General features: G+C 41.5%; 1 protein-coding gene across 1 annotated transcript in view; it reads right to left on the reverse strand.

The window, feature by feature from the left end:
* COG7 (component of oligomeric golgi complex 7) overlaps positions 1–19140 on the reverse strand; it is a 96996-nt gene that overhangs the window by 14366 nt on the left and 63490 nt on the right. The window contains exons 12-14 of the mRNA XM_089682794.1: positions 19022–19087; positions 14665–14848; positions 7696–7836 (exon numbers count right to left, since the gene is read on the reverse strand). Of these exons, the coding sequence (XP_089538920.1) occupies positions 7696–7836; positions 14665–14848; positions 19022–19087 (391 nt within the window). The remainder of the gene's footprint in view (positions 1–7695; positions 7837–14664; positions 14849–19021; positions 19088–19140) is intronic.

The raw sequence follows: 19140 nt of genomic DNA on the forward strand, positions 1-19140 counted from the left end.
AGCAGGTAAGTATGACAGGTTTAATATTTTAATAAAGAAAACTCTAGTCTACACAATGGCTAGGTGAGGAAAGTGATCCCATCACTAAAAAGTAGCAATCATCTACCATCAATATACAGGTTTAAAAAGTATGCTAATGCCATCTTATCTCAGTACTAGGGTCATCGGTTCGAAACCAAACAATGGCACTACTTGCCTGGAGTTTGCATGTTCTGCCTGTACCTGCGTGGGATTCCTCTGAGTACTCCACACTCCAAAGATTAGGTTCACTGGACCCAGTCCTAATTGGCCCTAGTATGTGTATGAATGTGAGTTAGGGACATTTGATTGTAAGCTCCTTGAGGGCAGGAACTGATATGACTGTACCATCCCTACAGTGAAGCATGGTGGTGGCAACATCATGCTGTGGGGATGTTTTCCAGTGGCAGGAACTGGGAGACTCGTCAGGATCGAAGGAAGGATGAATGCAGCAATGACATCCTTGATTAAAACCTGTTTCAGAGAGCCCTGGACCTTAGACTGAGGCGACGGTTCGCCTTTCAACAGGACAACGACCCTAAGCACACAGCCCACATAACAAAGCTACGGGCCAACTCTGTGAATGTCCTGGAGTGGTCCAGCCAGAGACCAGACTTGAACCCATTTGAGCATCTCTGGAGAGATCTGAAAATGGCTGTACACCGATGCTCCCCATCCAACCTGATGGAGCTCGAAAGGTACTGCAAAGAAGAATGGGAGAAATTGCCCAAAAATAGGTGTGCTAAGCTTGGAGCATAATACTCAAAACGACTTGAGGCTGTAAATGGTGCTAAAGGTGCTTCAAAAAATATTGAGCAAAGTAAACCTTTCGAGTACAAGGTTGGACACCCCCCTTTTGCCTTCAGAACTGCCTTAATTCTTTATGGCATAGATTCAACAAGATGTTGGAAACATTCCTCAGAGATTTTGGTCCATAGTGACATGATACCATCACGAAGTTGCTGCAGATTTTTTGGCTACACATCCATGATGCAAATCTCCCATTCCACCACATGCCAAATGTGCTCTATTGGATGGAGATCTGGTGACCGTGGAATCCTTTGGAATACAGTGAACTCACTGTCATGTTCAAGAAATCAGTTTGAGATGATTTGAGCTTTGTGACATGGTGCATTATCCTGCTGGAAGTAGCCATCAGATGGGTACACTGTAGTCATAAAGGGATGGACATGGTCAGCAACAATACTCAGGTAGACTGTGGCGTTTAAACGATACTCAATTGGTACAAAGGGGCCCAAAGCGTGCCAAGAAATTATCCCCCCCCACTAGTACACCACCAATACCACCACCATCACCAATAGCCTGAAATGTTGATACAAGGCAGGATGGATCCATGCTTTCATGTTGTTTACAGCAAATTCTGACCCTACCATCTGAATGTCGCAGCTGAAATTGAGACCCATCAGACCAGGCAATGTTTTTACAATCTTCTATTGTCCAATTTTGGTCAACCTGTGTGAATTGTAGCCTCAGTTTCCTGTTCTTAGCTGACAGGAATGGCACCCGGTGTGGTCTTCTGCTGCTGTAGTCCATCTGCTTCAAGGTTTGACATGTTGTGCTTTCAGAGATGGTATTCTGTATATCTTGGTTGTAACAAATGTTTTTTTTGAGGTACTGTTTCCTATCATCTCTAACCAGTCTACCCATTCTCCTTTGACATCAACAAGACATTTTCATCGACACAGCTGCTGCTCACTTGGATATTTTCTCTTTTTCAGGCCATTCTCTGTAAACCCTAGAGATGGTTGTGTGTGAAAATCCCAGCAGCTCAGCAGTTTTTGAAATAATCAGACCAGCCTGTCTGGCACCAACAACCATGCCACATTCAAAGTCACTTATATACCCTTTCTGATGGTCGGTTTGAACTTTAGCAAGTTGTCTTCAACACGTCTACATGCCTAAATTAATTGAGTTGCTGCAATGTGATTGGCTGATTAGCAATTTGTGTTACCAAGCAATTTAACAGATGTACCTAATACAGAGGCTATTGTGTGTGTGCATATATATATATATATATATATAAAAATATACACACACACTTTAAAATACATGATATGCATATAGATGACATCCCTTAGATTGTAAATTAAAAAATATATATATATTTTTCATTTAATGGAAACCTAAGTGTTTCTAGTAACCACATTTTGCCATTTTTCTTTTTTTGCAGGCTTTACATTAATTTGTGAATTATTCACTAAAAAAAGAGCTTTCTATTGAAATGAGGTGTGGTATGTAGCTCTTCAAGAGAGCGAGGATGGAGCGACAGCTCAGTATTATATTGCATCTAACACCGAAAAAAAAAAAAAGATTTAAAGTAGAACTAAAAGGAAAAACTTTTTTTAAATTTTGGATAGAGCAAGAGAGGGTTAGAGGGATATAACCCGTCAGATTTTATTTTCATCATCTGTGCCCCATTGCAGATATTTCCCTTCACTTTCTGTCCCATAGCCAAACAGGAAGTGAGCGCAAATCCCTGCAAACTTAGGGAATTCCTTGGGGCTCTCCAGGTCAATAGAACTAGTGTCCCCATTGGAAGATTTCCTTTATCACTTTTCTGGGGACATCCCAAAATTTGGGATTTTCTTTTATTTTTACTTTCAAAGATAATGATGAACAGGAAAAATGGGGAAAGAGAATCCTTAACGGAACACAAACAGCAATAAAAACTGACATTCTGACAGGAGGGTTCTAATCCTTTCCACTCTGTCCAAAGCTAAAAAAACGTTTTGGACAGAGCTATACTTTAATATTTAGCAATTTACCATCCCTTTGATGCAGTGGCTGCATTAGTTTTCTTTTGTTCAGACTATTTTTCCATTATTTTCACCTGGTGATCCTGAGAAATATACTATCCAAGGGGGGCAATGGTCATTCACTATACTATATCTGAGGCAGAGCATACTGTCAACCTTAAGCAAAGAGTGTGCTAGGACTACAGAACTCCTCCTCTAATCTTCTCCAACATGTAAGGGGGGGGGGGGTCTGCAGTCCACAGAAAGAAATGGAACAATGCAAGCTAATAACAGTCTGCACAGACAAAGTGTATAGGATGTTATCAGCTCTCAAGATTTCTGGCAGGATCAACCAATATTGTAGTTGACCAGATACAACAAAACGCTTTCAGTGGTATATTTAACTGACCAATAGAATTAAAGCGTCTTGTTCCTCCCCCCTCTCTTCCACAATTAGATTATAAAAAGTGTTTTTGACATTTAGTGCTACAACGCAGCATTGCCATCCTTCATATCTAGGCGAGAATGGCGCTGCGCTCCCCTGCCAAAAATGGCTTATGCACATGCGCAGGTGTACCACAGGGTTTCAGGAACTGCTGGAGTCCTTCAGCATGTCTGCGCACATGCAGGAGTTTTCCTGCACATGCATGAAGATGGAGTTCTGAGGTCCCAGATCTCAGGGATGTGGACGCTCCGAAGGCCCGGCAGCATCTTTCAGCGCGTCTTTGCACGTGCTGGATCTTTAAACATGGTCGGGTCGGAGGGAAGCTGGGAAAGTCACGAGGTACTGACGATCCTCTTTAATGCACGAAATTTATTGTTAGCGTTTACATGCACTTTTTTTTTTCTAGACATTGACAGAGTCACTTTAATAATCATTTCTTAAAAGTAGACAGAACGGTTTCAAGCTTGCTGGCAATCATCTGTATAAAAACCATCACTTTCACAGGGTAGGTTTGGGAAGCATATATATTACTGCAATAAACTTGTACAATGGAGTAACAGGCTTCTTGAACTTTGACAAGTTATGAGAACTTTCCCATAACTATATCTGACTGCGAGTTAAACACAGTTTTACAATGTATACTAAGTAAACTGAACACAGTGCTATGACAAGGCCTTGACACTGACTATATTCTGGAAACAAAAAGAAGAAATTTGGAGAAAAGAGAGTTTAAAGTCCAACCTCCTCCTGTACTCTAAATATTTATTTATTTATTTTTAAACCCATATACTATATTGCCAAAAGTATTGGGACACCCCTCCGAATCATTGGATTCAGGTGTTCCAATCACCTCATGGCCACAGGTGTAGAAAAACAAGCAGCTAGGCATGCAGACTGTTTCTACAAACATTTGTGAAAGAATGGGTCGCTCTCAGGAGCTCAGAGAATCCAAGCGTGGTCCCGTGATAGGTTGCCTCCTGTGCAATAAGTCCATTCGTGACATTTCCTTGCTACTAAATATTCCACAGTCAACTCTTAGTGGTGTTATAACAAAGTGGAAGAAACTGGGAACAACAGCAATTCAGCCATGAAGTGGTAGGCCATGTAAAATGGCAGAGCGGAGTCAGCACATGCTGAAGTGCACAGAAGTCGCCAACTGTCTGCAGAGTCAATAGCTAAAGACCTCCAAACTTCGTGTGGCCTTCAGATTAGCACAACAGTGCATAGAAAGCTTCATGGAATGGGTTTCCATGACTGAGCAGCTGCATCCAAGCCTTACATCACCAAGTGCAATGCAAAGTGGCGGATGCAGTGGTGTAAAGCATGCCGCCACTGGACTCTAGAGCAGTGGAGACGTGTTATCTGGAGTGATGAATCACTCTTCTCTGTCTGGCAATTCAATGGACATGTCTGGGTTTGGCGGTTGCTGGGAGAATGGTACTTGCCTTACTGCATTGTGCCAAGTGTAAAGTTTGGTGGAGGGGCGATTATGGTGTGGGGTTGTTTTTCAGGGGTTGGGCTTGGCCCCTTAGTACCAGTGAAGGGAACTCTTAAGGCATCAGCATACCAAGACATTTTGGACAACTTCACGCTCCTTTGTGGGAAGAGTTTGGGGATGGCCCCTTTCTGTTCCAACATGACTGCGCACCAGTGCACAAAGAAAGGTCCATAAAGACATAGAAAAGCGAGTTTGGGTGGAGAAACTTGACTGGCCTGCACAGAGTCCTGACCTCAACCCGACAGAACACCTTCGGGATGAATTAGAGCAGAGACTGTGAGCCAGGCCTTCTCGTCCGACATCAATGCCTGACCTCACAAATGTGCTTCTGGAAGAATGGTCAAACCTTCCCATAGACACCCTCCTAAACCTTGTGGACAGCCTTCCCAGAAGAGTTGAACAGCGATGCACTGACCTGTACAGCAGTACCATGTGCTCAGAGCGCTGTGATGACAAGCCCCCCCCCATGACACTTTGGGCTCACAGGAAATGAGCTGAGCAGCTCCTGACTCGGAAGAGCAGTGCCATGTAGTGGGCAAAAGCACATTTGTGGGGGCAGCACTGGAAAAACAACAGTTTGACACAGGTCAGTACCTGCTGCATCCTCTCACTTTGTGACGTCCTCCTGCATGCAGCAGACTAATGACATCATTTTGGCCTAGGCATGAACACTGTGGAATGCACACTTCCTGATACAGGCAATCTATACGTACATTGGCTTTTATTATTTCTATTCAAAAAACAATAATTCAATATGGCAAGTTCTCCTTGGCATTGATCGTTTTAATGTATATGCGGCATATATGAAACAGTGCAGATCCCTTGTTGTTATAAAAGCTTGATTTGACTCAATTGACAAAACAAGGAGTCAATAGTGTCTGGTGAATGTGGGAGAAGTTGGGGGGCACCTGCAGTGTGCCTAGGCAGCACGTCTGTGAACACCATCACTCCATTGGATGAATGGATTTTGCATTTGGGAGTAACATAAGCACTGAGCACTTTACTTTATTATACTTTTATACACTATTATTGTTTGCCTGTTTTTATACATTGTTTGGTTTGCACGTTCAGTCTGCTGGTGACACAGCATTGCACATCCTGTGGGGTTTTTACTATTGCAGTTTTCAGAGTGCTTTGGCTCTTTGTGGCAGCAGCTAGGTCCATTTATGTATTTAATTATTTTGTAGCACGAGTGTGTATTTATGTTTCCGTCCACTGGATGAATTTTGACAAGTCATGGATTTTGGGAATAATTCAAGAACTGAGCTCTTTACTGTTTTGGACTATGCACTACTGTTAATGCTGAACTGTTTTTATAGATTATTTGGTTTGCACATTCAGTTCCACTGTTGGTGACGTAGCGCTGCACCCTCTGTGGAGTTTTACTATTTCAGTACTACTGGTGTCCAGTGAACACGAATTGCACGAACACAGGCAATGCTCCCTATCTGTCCTCCACGTGGGTGCATGGTGCTGAACATACGGTCTGTGTTCAGGGCCGTGCACCTGCACAGGTGTCAGATTGGGAGCAGAGTCTGTGTCCTTGCAGCCGCTGCATCCAAACTAGCAACAATGGGATTGCCTACACACAGGGATGCACGGAGAATCCTTGCATCTTTGTGTAGGTAAAAATAGCCCTCCATGGGAGTATGTTTTAGTTTGCTCTGTGTGAACGAGGCCAGTAAATATACTGAAATGTCCATTTAAAACAGTCTCAATAAATTAAGAATAGTAAAAGCAAAAAAACATATTTTATGCATTTTTTACAAATCTGCACTTTGAAATTTTTACAGCACTCCTGGTTTGAATAATGCTTGAACCTCTATAAAAAGGATGTTGAAAAAGCACAATGAATATGAATTTAACTGTTTCCCGACTGCCCTATACCAGAAACACTGCTACAGGGTGGAACGGGTGCACAAAATCACGTATATATACGTGATTGTGCATTTCCGGGTGGGGGTACGTGCGAACAGCGCACACGCCCTACCCACGCCACCATTCGCGGCCGTCACTCACCGGATCCCAGCTGGTAATTACCCGCCGGCGCCTGGTGATTAATGAGCATCTCGGACAGGGAGGAAGACTGTTTTGTTTACAGTCTTCCTCCCTGTCAGCTTGGGCACACTGCTGGGGATGGCTGTGCACAGAACAGCCATCCCAATCAGTGTGCCTACAGTGAAGCACACTCCCCCCGCCCCCCTAGTAAAACACTCCCTACATATAGTTAACCCTTTGATCACCTCTCATGATAACCCCTTCCTACCCAGTGTCATTAGTACAGTGTCGGCGCTTTTTTTTTTTAGCACTGATCACTGTATTGGTGTCACTGGGGATCTCAGTGACGCCAAGTTAGTTCCCTCCCAGTGTCAGAATGTCCACCGCAGTCCTGGTAAAAGTCGCTGATCGCTGCCATTACTAGTAGAAAAGAAAACAATCCCACTATCTATACTGTCATTTGTAATCGCTATAACTCATGTAAACCAATTAATTTACATGTATTGGGATTTTTTTTTTTTAGCAAAGACATGGAGCAGAATACATTTTGGTCTAAATTTATGATGAAATTTGATTTTTAAAATTTTTTAACTGGACTTGCTTCATAGCAAAAAGTACAAAATAGTTTTTTTCTCAAAATCGTCGGTGTTTTTTTTTTTTATAGAGCAAAAAATTAAAAAACCGCACAGGCAATCAAATACCACCGAAAGAAAGCTCAATTTGTGGGAAAAAAAGGACGTAAATTTAATTTGGGTGGAGCATTGCATGACCGTGCAATTGCAGTTAAAATAATGCAGCGCCGTAACGCAAAAAGGCCTGGTCAGCTAGGGGGGTAAATCCTCAGGAGGGTAAGTGGTTAAAAACAAAAACTTTCATAAGCCCATAGAAAAACATTGGTAAGAAACATGCATTGTGTGTAAGTGCTCAAGAGCCTTCCCTTAGATGCTTCGAGCAGAATCTAGAACATGGGCAGAACTTACCTCCATCTTGGGCACCAACAAGAGTTGTTGTTTTATCCTCAAGAAGACAGAATCGAAGGCCAGCTGGTGAGCTACCTGGTTTTGGCGGGTTAGAGCTGAGCGGGCGGAGGAAAGAAGGCTGGCATTGACAGCTCCTTTTTCCTGGAAGAGGTGTATGAAAAGGAACAATGATCCACACTACATTTAAACTGTTTTTTTTAAACAGGTTCATGTATTAATAATAACATATAAAAGACAAAAAGGTAAAAACGTTACACAATTTGAAAAAAAGGTTTTCTTGTATGATGAGCTTTCCTTCTTCTATACTTTCAGTTTTTTTGTACTGATGAAGTTCTTGTACTCAAAGAAGACTAGAGTATTGTACATACGTGAGAGTTGTGACATATACGGATGACTTTTACAATCAAGTAAATAAGTGCTTTTGTCTTGTGAAGCGTGCTAGGCTTGCTTCAGCGGGGCAGAGTGGCTCTACTACAGCTATATAATCCTAAGTTAATTGGCTTCCACTTGGATCAGCCCTAACATGTGTTTGTATAATTGTGGAAATGACATTGCGTTGTTCACATCTACAGAGGGTGAGTCAGCTGTCAGTGGTCTACATACTCTTCTGTATGCTGGAATGCATAATTTAATGGCACTAGATACATTTAAAAAAAAACACAAAAAAAACCAAAATGATGTGTCATTCAACCTGAGATCAGCGATTTGTCAATTAAAACAGACCTACGCTTAAAGTCCTGCTAGATCACTTCAGGCTAGCCCCTTTTGCAAGTGCAGCTATGTAAAACATTAATAATAAGTGCCTATACTGTTTAAAATCCAGTAATACGTGGTCTCACCCTGCTCTGCTCAGTTGTTCTCTAGGTTTTGGCACTGTGCTGATAATGACACAGCAGATCACCGGTAAATGCAGTTGCCGTTTATCGGCTGCATTTTCCGCACGCAGAAAGTACTGCTAATAACCAGCAATTGTCAGAGAAGTGATCGGCACTGATGATCAGTGCCCAAAAGTGCTGCCCACCTATGCCACCCTCCTGTGCCCATCAGTGCCACCCACCTATGCCCAGCACCCTCCAGTGCCCATCAGTGCCACCCACCTGTGCCGCCTATCAGTGCAGTATCATCAGTGCCAACTCATCAGTGCCTCCTATCTGTGCCACCTCATCAGTGCTGCCCATCAATGCACATCAGTAAAGGTGAAAAATTACCTGTTTGCAAAATTTTATAATAGAATCAAAGAAAAACTTTTTTTTTTCCTCTTTTTTTGTTTATAGCGCAAAAAATAAAATCACCCAGCGGCGATTAAACACCACCAAAAGAAAGCTCTATTTGTGTGAAAATTTTTTTAAACACTTCATATGGGTACAGTGTCGCATGGCCACGCAATTGTCAAAGTGCGACAGAGCTGAAAGCTGAACATTGGCCTGAGCAGGAAGGGGGTAAAAGTGCCCGGTAGGCAAGTGGTTAAGTCAACCTTTGGTAACAGATTTAAGTTAACCCAGAAGGCACAAACATATTATTATAGAAAGGAAGGTGTATTATGACTGGTTCAAACGACTGTGTTCTTTCATCAAGCTATGACACCATGCTTCATTTGTGTTCAATGTTTATTACAATCATTCTTGCTTTCTGTTTTAATCCTTTAAGTACATATGGAAACCTGCACTAAACCAGCCTCAAAAACAATGCTGAGTGATGAGAAGGCCATCCTGGCAATATTCCCTGAATTGAGAATATTCAAGGACACGGGCATAGCTGAAGCATGGCATGAATGTAAGCTGGAGTCGATGGATGGCATATGTTGCCAGCTATTCATGAAAGCCATGGCTTATAACTGCTCCAAACAGAACAAATTGTTCTTGCTCTCTGTCCTAGCCTCCAGGAATATTATGCTTTTTATTACAGTAAAATATACATACTGGCCTATTTATAGACTGGTGAGAATTGTATTTTATGGAGATTAAAAATACAGTGCCTTGAAAAAGTATTCATAGCCCTTTAAATTTTCCACATTTTGTCATGTTACAACCAGAAACGTAAATGTATTTTATTGGGATTTTAGGTGATAGACCAACACAAAGTGGCACATAATTGTGAAGTGGAAGGAAAATGATAAATGGTTTTCAAAATTATTACAAATAAATATCTGAAAAGTGTGGCGTGCATTTGTATTCAGCCCCCTTTACAGATACCCCTAACTAAAATCTAGTGGAACCAATTGCCTTCAGAAGTCACCTTATTAATAAAAAGAGTCCACCTGTGTGTAATTTAATCTCAGTATAAACACAGCTGTTCTGTGAAGTCCTCAGAGGTTTGTTAGAGAACATTAGTGCAGAAACAGCACCATGAATGCCAAGGAATACACCAGACAGGTCATGGATAAAGTTGTGGAGAAGTTTAAAGCAGGGTTAGGTTATAAAAAAATATCCCAAGCTTTGAACATCTCACGGAGCACAGTTCAATCCATCATCCAAAAATCACACAACTGCAAACCTACCAAGACATGGCAGTCCATCTAAACTGACAGGCCAGGCAAGGAGACCATTAATCAGAGAAGCAGCAAAGAGGCCCATGGTAACTCTGGAGGAGCTGCAGAGATACACAGCTCAGGTGGGAGAATCTGTCCACAGGACAACTATTAGTCGTGCACTCCACAAACCTGGCCTTTAGGGAAAAGTGCCAAGAAGAAAGCCACTGTTGAAAGAAAGCCATAAGAAGTCCCGTTTGTAGTTTGCAAGAAACCATGTGGGGGACACAGCAAACATGTGGAAGAAGGTGCTCTGGTCAGATGAGACCAAAATTGAACTTTTTGGCCTAAAAGCAAAACGCTATGTGTGGCGGAAAACTAACACTGCACATCACCCTGAACACACCATCCCCACCGTGAAACATGGTGGTGGCAGCATCATGTTGTAGGGATGCTTTTCTTCAGCAGGGACAGGGAAGCTGGTCAGAGTTGATGGGAAGATGGATGGAGCCAAATACAGGGCAATCTTAGAAGAAAACGTGTTAAGAGTCTGCAAAAGACTTGAGACTGGGGCAGACATTCACCTTCCAGCAGGACAACGACCCGAAACATACAGCCAGAGCTACAATGGAATGGTTTAGATCAAAAGCACAGTCATGTGTTAGAATGGCCCAGTCAAAGTCCAGACCTAAATCAAATTGAGAATCAGTGGAAAGACTTGAAAATTGCTGTTCACAGACGCTCTCCATCCAATCTGACAGACCTTGAGCTATTTTGCAAAGAAGAATGGGTAAAAACTTCACTCTCTAGATGTGCAGCAGTAGTTCCAGCCAAAGGTGGTTCTACAAAGTATTGACTCAGGGGGGCTGAATACAAATGCACGCCACACCTTTCAGATATTTGTACATTTTGAAAACCATTTATCATTTTTCTGCCACTTCACAATTATGCATCACTTTGTGTTGGTCTAGCACATAAAATCCCAATAAAATACATTTACTTTTGGGTTGTAACATAACAAAATGCGGAAAACTGCAAGGGGTATGAATACTTTTTGAAGGCATTATATATATTTTTTGAAGATTTGTTACTGTTCTAATTATATTTGGCATCAATGGTAAGGAACAGAAAGACAAAAAAAAATCTAAAATGTCATTATTAGATGTTGCTATGGGAGGTTGTTGCACACTTCTAAGGATATAATTTTCTATCTTTTTAGGTCAAAAGGTTCTTCATCTATATGACTGGGATACTAAAACAAACCTATTTTATGGGATTGATACCTCCGAAGGCATAGATTCATCTCACTCTTATACTGTCTGTAAATCTGGCCACAGATCATGCAATTTTCTTCACTTCCACCAGGGGTGGAAAGAAAGAAAATTGCTTGATTGAATGTGTCGAAGGGGGAATCCTTCCTGCAGCTCTATTGTGTTCTGCCGGTTGAGCCTTCTCTGCTGGCAGAACACAATAATCACTGCTGGCAGCTATAGCAGCTGGCAGTGATCACATGTAAAAAATCAGACAGGCTGGTTGTACTGAAATTGATCGATGGATTGGCTTCAGTATAACCAGCCTGCCCATAGATGGATCGAATCTCAGCTGGTCCCTGCTGAGCCGGACGAGATTCAATTCATCTATGGGCAGCTTTAATTACATATCATGAGATAAACAAATATTGCCTAAATACAAGAGACATGTCTATTCTTATTTGAATCTCAGTGTGCTTTGTTTATTTCTTCCAGATCTGTGCAATAATCCAGTGTGAAACTTCTGTACAGGAGTTGCCTGCAATAAAGACCAGTCACTGCTACTCTCTCTCTTTGTGCAGGGTGACTGGTCTAGTATTTGCCCCCTCCTGTAGTTTCCTGCAGGCAGCCTGTAGTGGTTGGAACCTACTGGGCCCCTTCCACAGCTGTCCTCTGCACAGGTTACATGTACAGCAGATTGATGATGCCACTGCTATTGTTATATGGTAATATCTGGGTAACAAAGACATTTGATGCACACAAAAAGTGCATATATCCTTTGAAGTTAGTGCAGAATAAATTTAACTGAAAGCTTTTGTGCCTGGTGTTCCGCTTTACCCTTTCTGCTCTGCTCACAACAAATGTAAATCCATATTTAGTTGAAGAGAATTAAGTTTTCTCAGGTTTTGTTCTGGGCAATGGTATAACCAGAATTAGACAAGGGGTTACAGATGCTACCAGGCTCAAGGGTCCAAACTTATAGTAAAAGTGCAATTGTTTAAAAAAAAAAAATAAATAAAAAAAAAAAAAAAAATAGAAGAATAATAATAAAAATATATATATATATATATATATATATATATATATATATATATATATATATATATTTTTTTTTTTACACCCACCCATTATCTTTGTGTCACCCCACGCTTGATTACCTCTCTCTATCGGACGGTAAGAGGGGCAATTCTAAATGGGGGGCAGCCATGGTCTCTGGTACTTCGCTCCCTCTATGTCCACCCACCACATTCCCTGCCTCATATGTTCTTTAGCTACAACTTGGCCTATCCCACATTTCACCTTCCCAATCTCCCCCCACCCCTATCCCTTCTTCTCCTCCTTCCCTTTTCCTCCCCCACCCCACTTAACCCACATTACCCATCCCCTCTGCACCCCCACCCTTTTTTTCCCCTCTCATCCCCCTCCCCATCTTTCATGGGTTCCCTCGCCCTTCTTTTTATATTTTATTTTCTGTTTATGCTTCCCTGCTTCTGTCTATGGTGCTTTCCTCTCCAACCTCTTTGGCTGATGTTATTCCTCCTGTATACCACCTGACTCCACTTGAGCATTCTGCCGGTAATTAACCCCTGATGCCTACCTTAATTATACACCTCACCAAACATTTAATTGAACCTCAGCCTGACTTCTTACTTACATAGAGCCCTGTTCTCTATCAACTAGGTCCCTATTGCACCAAGTTCGAGACTCATTGCATGACACTAACCTTTCAACTCACCCTCCTCCTATCGTTTCTCCCTCCTATAGGGACCTTAGTGCTACTTAGGTGGTTATTAGCTGACCCCTCATCTCATCTACTTTGATTGTGCCACTTCTTACCCATGCTACGGTTATTCCGGAAAGGCTGTACTAATCATTCCTTTTGGGAACACTTTTCTATGCAAGTGTTTTGTGCGTTTTCATGATTGTATTTAATGATCAGGCCCTTCGGGCCCCCATTACCTTTCTGTACTCATTGTATTTGTTGTTCTTCAGTAAAACTATTTATTTTGTGGGGGAAAAAAAAAAAAAAAATTTTCTCACACTTTCATGAAACAGCTGGAGTTCTGTATATTACTAATATAGTTTTAATGGCTCAGAAATTCTCTAAAATCAGCAGTTGCTACCTAATGTATCTGAAAAACAGCATGAAAAGGACAAGAAGGAATCGAGAGGCAGACAGCCTGAAATGATGTTCTTTCATAAGGATTCCTTTAGATGTGCATACTCCTTAAAACAAAATGTGGTCTAAGATTAAAAGTCTAGGGGTAAGTGATGGGCGCTGTCTTTGATGATGATTTCTCTTATTTCTAAAGAGGTCTGCAGGCAGCCCTATAAGCCCTCAAACAGGACGGTGAACAGTTAAATTCTCTAATAACTCAGGGAAAACAGAGAAAGAAAAAAAAACATGTGTAAACTTGGCCAGAAGTCACATGAATTGGGCATAATGTACCACTTGCACAGAGATGGCAGCAGTCCTTTCTGCAGTGTATGCTGGGGTTGAAGCTTCCTACTGCTGATCTGGGTCAATTACAAAGCAATTACAGAAGTAATAGATTTACCATATAGCTTCTCAATGTACTCTGGATGTATCTGGACAGTGTTTAGAAACGATAGTTGGGAGAAAGTGCTAGATTATTGAAGAAAAACTTTAAACTTGGGTGGAGGGTAACAAACAGTGAAATGGAGCCACAGTAGAAGTGGGACCCAAGACTTCAAGGACTAAGAAAATATTTGTTATTGGGCTATGTTACCTGGAAGGGAAAAAACAGTATGAAGGGTAGATTTCAATGAAAGCTGATATGGCATGATAACAGATGTTGAATGAAGTGTACCGTGATATTTCATTATGTTATGTAAGCAAGCTCATTGAGCACTGATCAGGGAACCATTGTCTGCATAAGACAGAGTTTAGTGTTCCTGCCATTGATGAGTAAACAGGAAATGTCTATGGATACATCTTGCTGGTATTATTTAATTGAAAGCAATATACATAAACAAGAAAGGATTAAATTTTAATGTTATGGGATTTTGAGCGACAACATAACTGTTTGAGTTTAGATTAATTAAAGGACTCCTGTGATGAATTCCTGTGTACCATGACAGATCATGTTATGTAACCAAGTTCACTAAATGCTGTGATCATGCAGCCATTGTCTGCAGAAGTCAGAATTTAGTGTTCCTGCCATTGATGAGTACAGCGATCAGCATAGACTGCTTTATTTGGGACAGCATAGGGGGAAGGATATGGCTCACCTTCAGCATATACAATGTCTCCATCAGGGTTCCATACTCTGCTGGGTTGCCCTTCTGGAGGTAATTGTACTCCTGCCAGGGGTTTTTGCTGCTTTTGCGCTCTGTACTGCTTGCCTCCTGCATGCCGGTAAGGCTGCGAGGGCTGTAGGATTCAGACAGGTGTTTTCCAGCTGTGGACAGGATCCTAGAACACATGAATAGAACAGAAGGCTTTAAATGTTAAAATATACATTTATTTAGCATTAAGAGGCAGTGTAAAATATTAACAAAAGGTGGACTTTGTAAATAGATTTCAAATTAAAGGGTCAGTCTCTCAAAACTTCTATTTTAAGGTTTGTTAAAGGCTGTAATTTGAAATCACGTAACAGTTTCTTAAATCTATTGAAGTAGAACAAAAAACATGAAGTTATGCCCAGGACAGGATTCAATGTACTTCTCTAGCAGCAATGAGACTTCAGGTTCCTCCCTGAGGATTGATGCATGCCTCCGCTGTGGCATTTTCCACCTACATTTGAATTGGATGACATTCCACTAGGTTGGTCCAACCCAGCCAAACCACCTGAAGATCAGATATGCTGATCAGGAGATAAAATGTCTCTGAAAACCAAGTTTCTGTGCTGTCAAGGACTCCTCCCTAGCCTAGGCAGCTGGCATCTGTCAAGGAGATTTTCCAAAATACAGGAAGGAAGAAATTACCCATTTGTGGGGGGATGTCAGAGTGGGTCAGTGTGAGAGCACAGCAGGGCTAGTACTGGGGCCAGCATCCTTGGTGAACAACAAGGGTGTGCGGATACAAGACTGAATGCCAGGGCCATAAACTGAAAGTGCAGGGGACCCACAAAAAAACCAGGAAGATTTCCTGGTGAAGCGAGGCAATAATAGATCTATTTGATTTCAAGTGGAATTTCCTAGCTTGAAAGAAGACATTCAGCACCTTCAGATCCAAGACGGGGGAGATGCCACCCTTAGGTTTGGGAACTGTGAACACGATGGAGTAAAATCCCTATTACCTTTATCCAGAAGACCTGAGAAGGCTAGATAGAGATCTGCTAATCTGTGCCTTCACAAAAGAAGGTTGAACGTGAGAAACTGAGGAGGGGGCTGATAGCTCCTCAAGCATCTGAGGTGAACATCGTTCAAGTATCCGCAAATGTTAACAAACATCCCCTAGCTTTGGAAACCTTCAGGCAAAAAAGCTTTGTCAAAAAGTTTGGCAAACTTTGAGCATCAGACCTTGTGGGTGGAATAGCAGCCAAGTTTGAGGGGACTGGACGTAGATGTTGATGGAGTAGCGAACAGAAAAGGACTTTTCTTAACTGTCAGCAAGGTATGCATTTTCCTGGTTTGTAGCTTAGGCTTCCTTCACTAAAGAAGATGGATGATTTTGCTACCAGTAGCGTCCTTGATAATGGCATTCAGAGTAGATCTGAAGAGATGTGGCCCCTTGAAAAGGCATGTGGAATAAATAAATGCATTTAGATGCAGGTTCTGCAGTCCAACACTTCAACCAAAGTGTCCTGACACATGTACTAACATGAGACCAATGATGGAGTTTATACAGGAAATTTCCAGGTCCCACCACATCAACAGTTTAAAGCTTCAACCAATTACTCCAGATGTTCTATGACCATGGGGTCAACCACAAGATGCCTTTTTAAAAAAAGGGACTTTGCCCAATGAGCCAGCGTTTGGCAAAGCAAGGTCACAGCCAGATGGGATTTTCCAGTGCGAACAGAGCTCTAGAGTGGACTTCCAAATTTCCATTCAATTTGCTCCTTAAGACTTGGGCATCCTTCAATGGTGGTTGCCTTGTTCAGGTCTGACACTGCTGGATCCAAGTGGGGACAGGCCACTTTTTTACAAAGTCCACTTGAAACAGACACAGATAGAAGGCTAAGCACTTTGGGGAAGCAAACATCTTGCCAGGGAGTTTCCAATCTCAGCAGGGGAAGACGTGGAACATTAGGTGCATCAGGAATCTTTGTGGTTATAGGGGCTCTAAAAGACCCAAGGCTTGGAATATCATTGGTATAAGAAAGATTCTGATCCTTTAGTTTCAGAGTGGTGCATACCACATAAATAAGACCTGAAAAGGTTTCCTTTATTTAGAAGTAATGGCAGAAGACAGTGACACCTCCAGGAAGGAAAGGAGTGACTCAGAATCAGAGTCCTAAAGGTGAATATCAGCTGCAGATTCTGGAGCAGGAGTACGCTTAAGGCCTCTGAGGTCAGATTCAGTAAATAACTACGTGTTTTGGGCCAGCAGAAAGGGCAAATGAGTTCAAGGGAGCTAGGGAGGACTCTTAAGATGGGATAGACTATAATTATAGGGCAAAATAATTCCCAGCTGTGGACTTTGGCTGCATCAGTGGGTGCACTGGAAGAAGCATGGGAGCTGGTATGAGCTGGGGGTACCTGTTACAGCAAAACTGATGTCCATCCTCCTAGAACACTAGCTAAAAACCGAGGCATTTTGGTAGTAAAAGTTTTTTTTCTGGGTTGGCCTACAGCTTTCCTGTTCGTCCAATTCTCTTGTAGACGGCAGTATAAACTGAAGGTTAATGACTTACTGTGTTCCTCAAAAAAGGAATAGGAGAAAAAATAAACTAGAAAACTAGAATAAAAAATTGGGCGAGTGTACAATGCACTGCTAGAAAAGCGATAGAACATCAAGATAGAACATCAAGACTGTTCACAAATACTTGAAACGATATTGACTATACAAAACCACATTATGGCACATGTAGAATAACACTAGAACATCAAGATTGTTCACAAATACTTGAGAAAATATTGACTAAACAAAACCGTATTGTGGCATATGTAGAATAGTACTAGAAAATTAAGACTGTTCACAAACACTCCAAAAAAACAATAACTAAACAAAACCGCATTTTGGCACATATACAAGTGAAAGCTTGATATGTTTAACCACTTCAATACTGAACACTTTCACCCACTACCTGCCCAGGCCATTTTTCAGATCTCAGCGCTGTCATGCTTTGAATGCTAATTACTCAGTCATGCAACACTGTACCCAAATGACATTTTTGTCATTTTTTGAGACATAAAGAGCTTTCTTTTAGTGGTATTTAATTGCCACTGGGTTCTTGTTTTGTTATATAAACAAAACAATCCTGAAAATGACCCCCCCACATTATTGTTTCCGTTTTGCAAATAAATATTTCTTCATAAATTTAGGCAAAATGTATTTTGCTACATTAACCCAAATCAGTGTATAGTTTTTAGTCTGTGTGAAAGTTATAGAGTCTACAAACTACCGGATACATATTTGAAAATTGAACAATCCTGATGTACTAACGGGGTCTCTCATTTCTTGAGGCCTTCAAATGCCAGGACAGTACAAATACCTTCCAAATAACCCCCATTTTGGAAAGTAGACAAATCAAGGTATTTAGTAAGAGGCATGACAAGTTCTAATTTTCTGTCACAATTTTTTGCAACATTAAGTAATTAAATAAAACATTTTTCACAATTTTTTTTTTTGTACATACTGTCACAGGAGCAGTACAGTGTCATCATATGACTGGTGTGGCAGTGATCAGGAATTTATTTTGAATGGTGACAGTATGAAAAAAAACTTTTTTTTTCAATTATTTTTTTTACATACTGTGACTAGAACAGCACAGTGTTACCATAGTGACACAAGGGAGGTGAGCAGGATTGATTGCTTGTAATAGTGACGGTCATATATATAAGCAATTTTTATGTATGGCATCCATTCATGTGTACAACTGTGACTGGTCACAGCTATCACGTGGTACAGGTGTGCTGTGATTTTTCCCTATCTGTACCATGTAATCACTGTGGCCAATCACAGAGATCACAATAGTACACAATGAATGGCTATGATTAAAAAAAATTAATTGTGTACATTTGACATGCGATCCAATCATGGCAAACACATGGTACTGGGGCTGGCCCGGTTCATCTTCTGTGTTCGGTGGACACAGCAGGTGACAGAATGCAACACTGTGCGGCCCCCTAGGGTGCACAACTAGGATGAAGTCATATGACATCCCTCCGGAATAGCAGTACTCCCATTCAGCCGTCTTTCTACAGTAGGCCAGGCAGGAGGTACTTAAATAGACTGTGCATCTGATACGATGTTTCTTGGGATCCATGTTCTACTAAACACTGGGTGTGAGGTAAAGCTTGTTCCAAAAATCGCACAGAAGCATGAGTTTGTATATACTCCTCTTCTCCTTGTGTCTTTGGGTCAAGCTTTGCTAGTTCTGCTTTGTCCAAATATGCAGCACCAACTGTAAATGCCTTGTGGTGTACTGCATGTAGCATGGGAGTAGTGTCATGACTGAGCTATGAATGCTTTGCTTACCGACTTGCCAGCTGTTGTTCGAAGTCACCACACTGTCTTAACAACTCACCACAAGTAGCTATGATCCTGAAAAGGAAACAAAAGACAGTAATATGAAAAAAAAAAAAGAAAAAAGGACA

Source organism: Staurois parvus, unplaced genomic scaffold (assembly GCF_062004578.1).
Source record: "Staurois parvus isolate SC_StPar_1 unplaced genomic scaffold, SC_StPar_1.0 ptg000018l, whole genome shotgun sequence".
NCBI lineage: Eukaryota > Metazoa > Chordata > Amphibia > Anura > Ranidae > Staurois > Staurois parvus.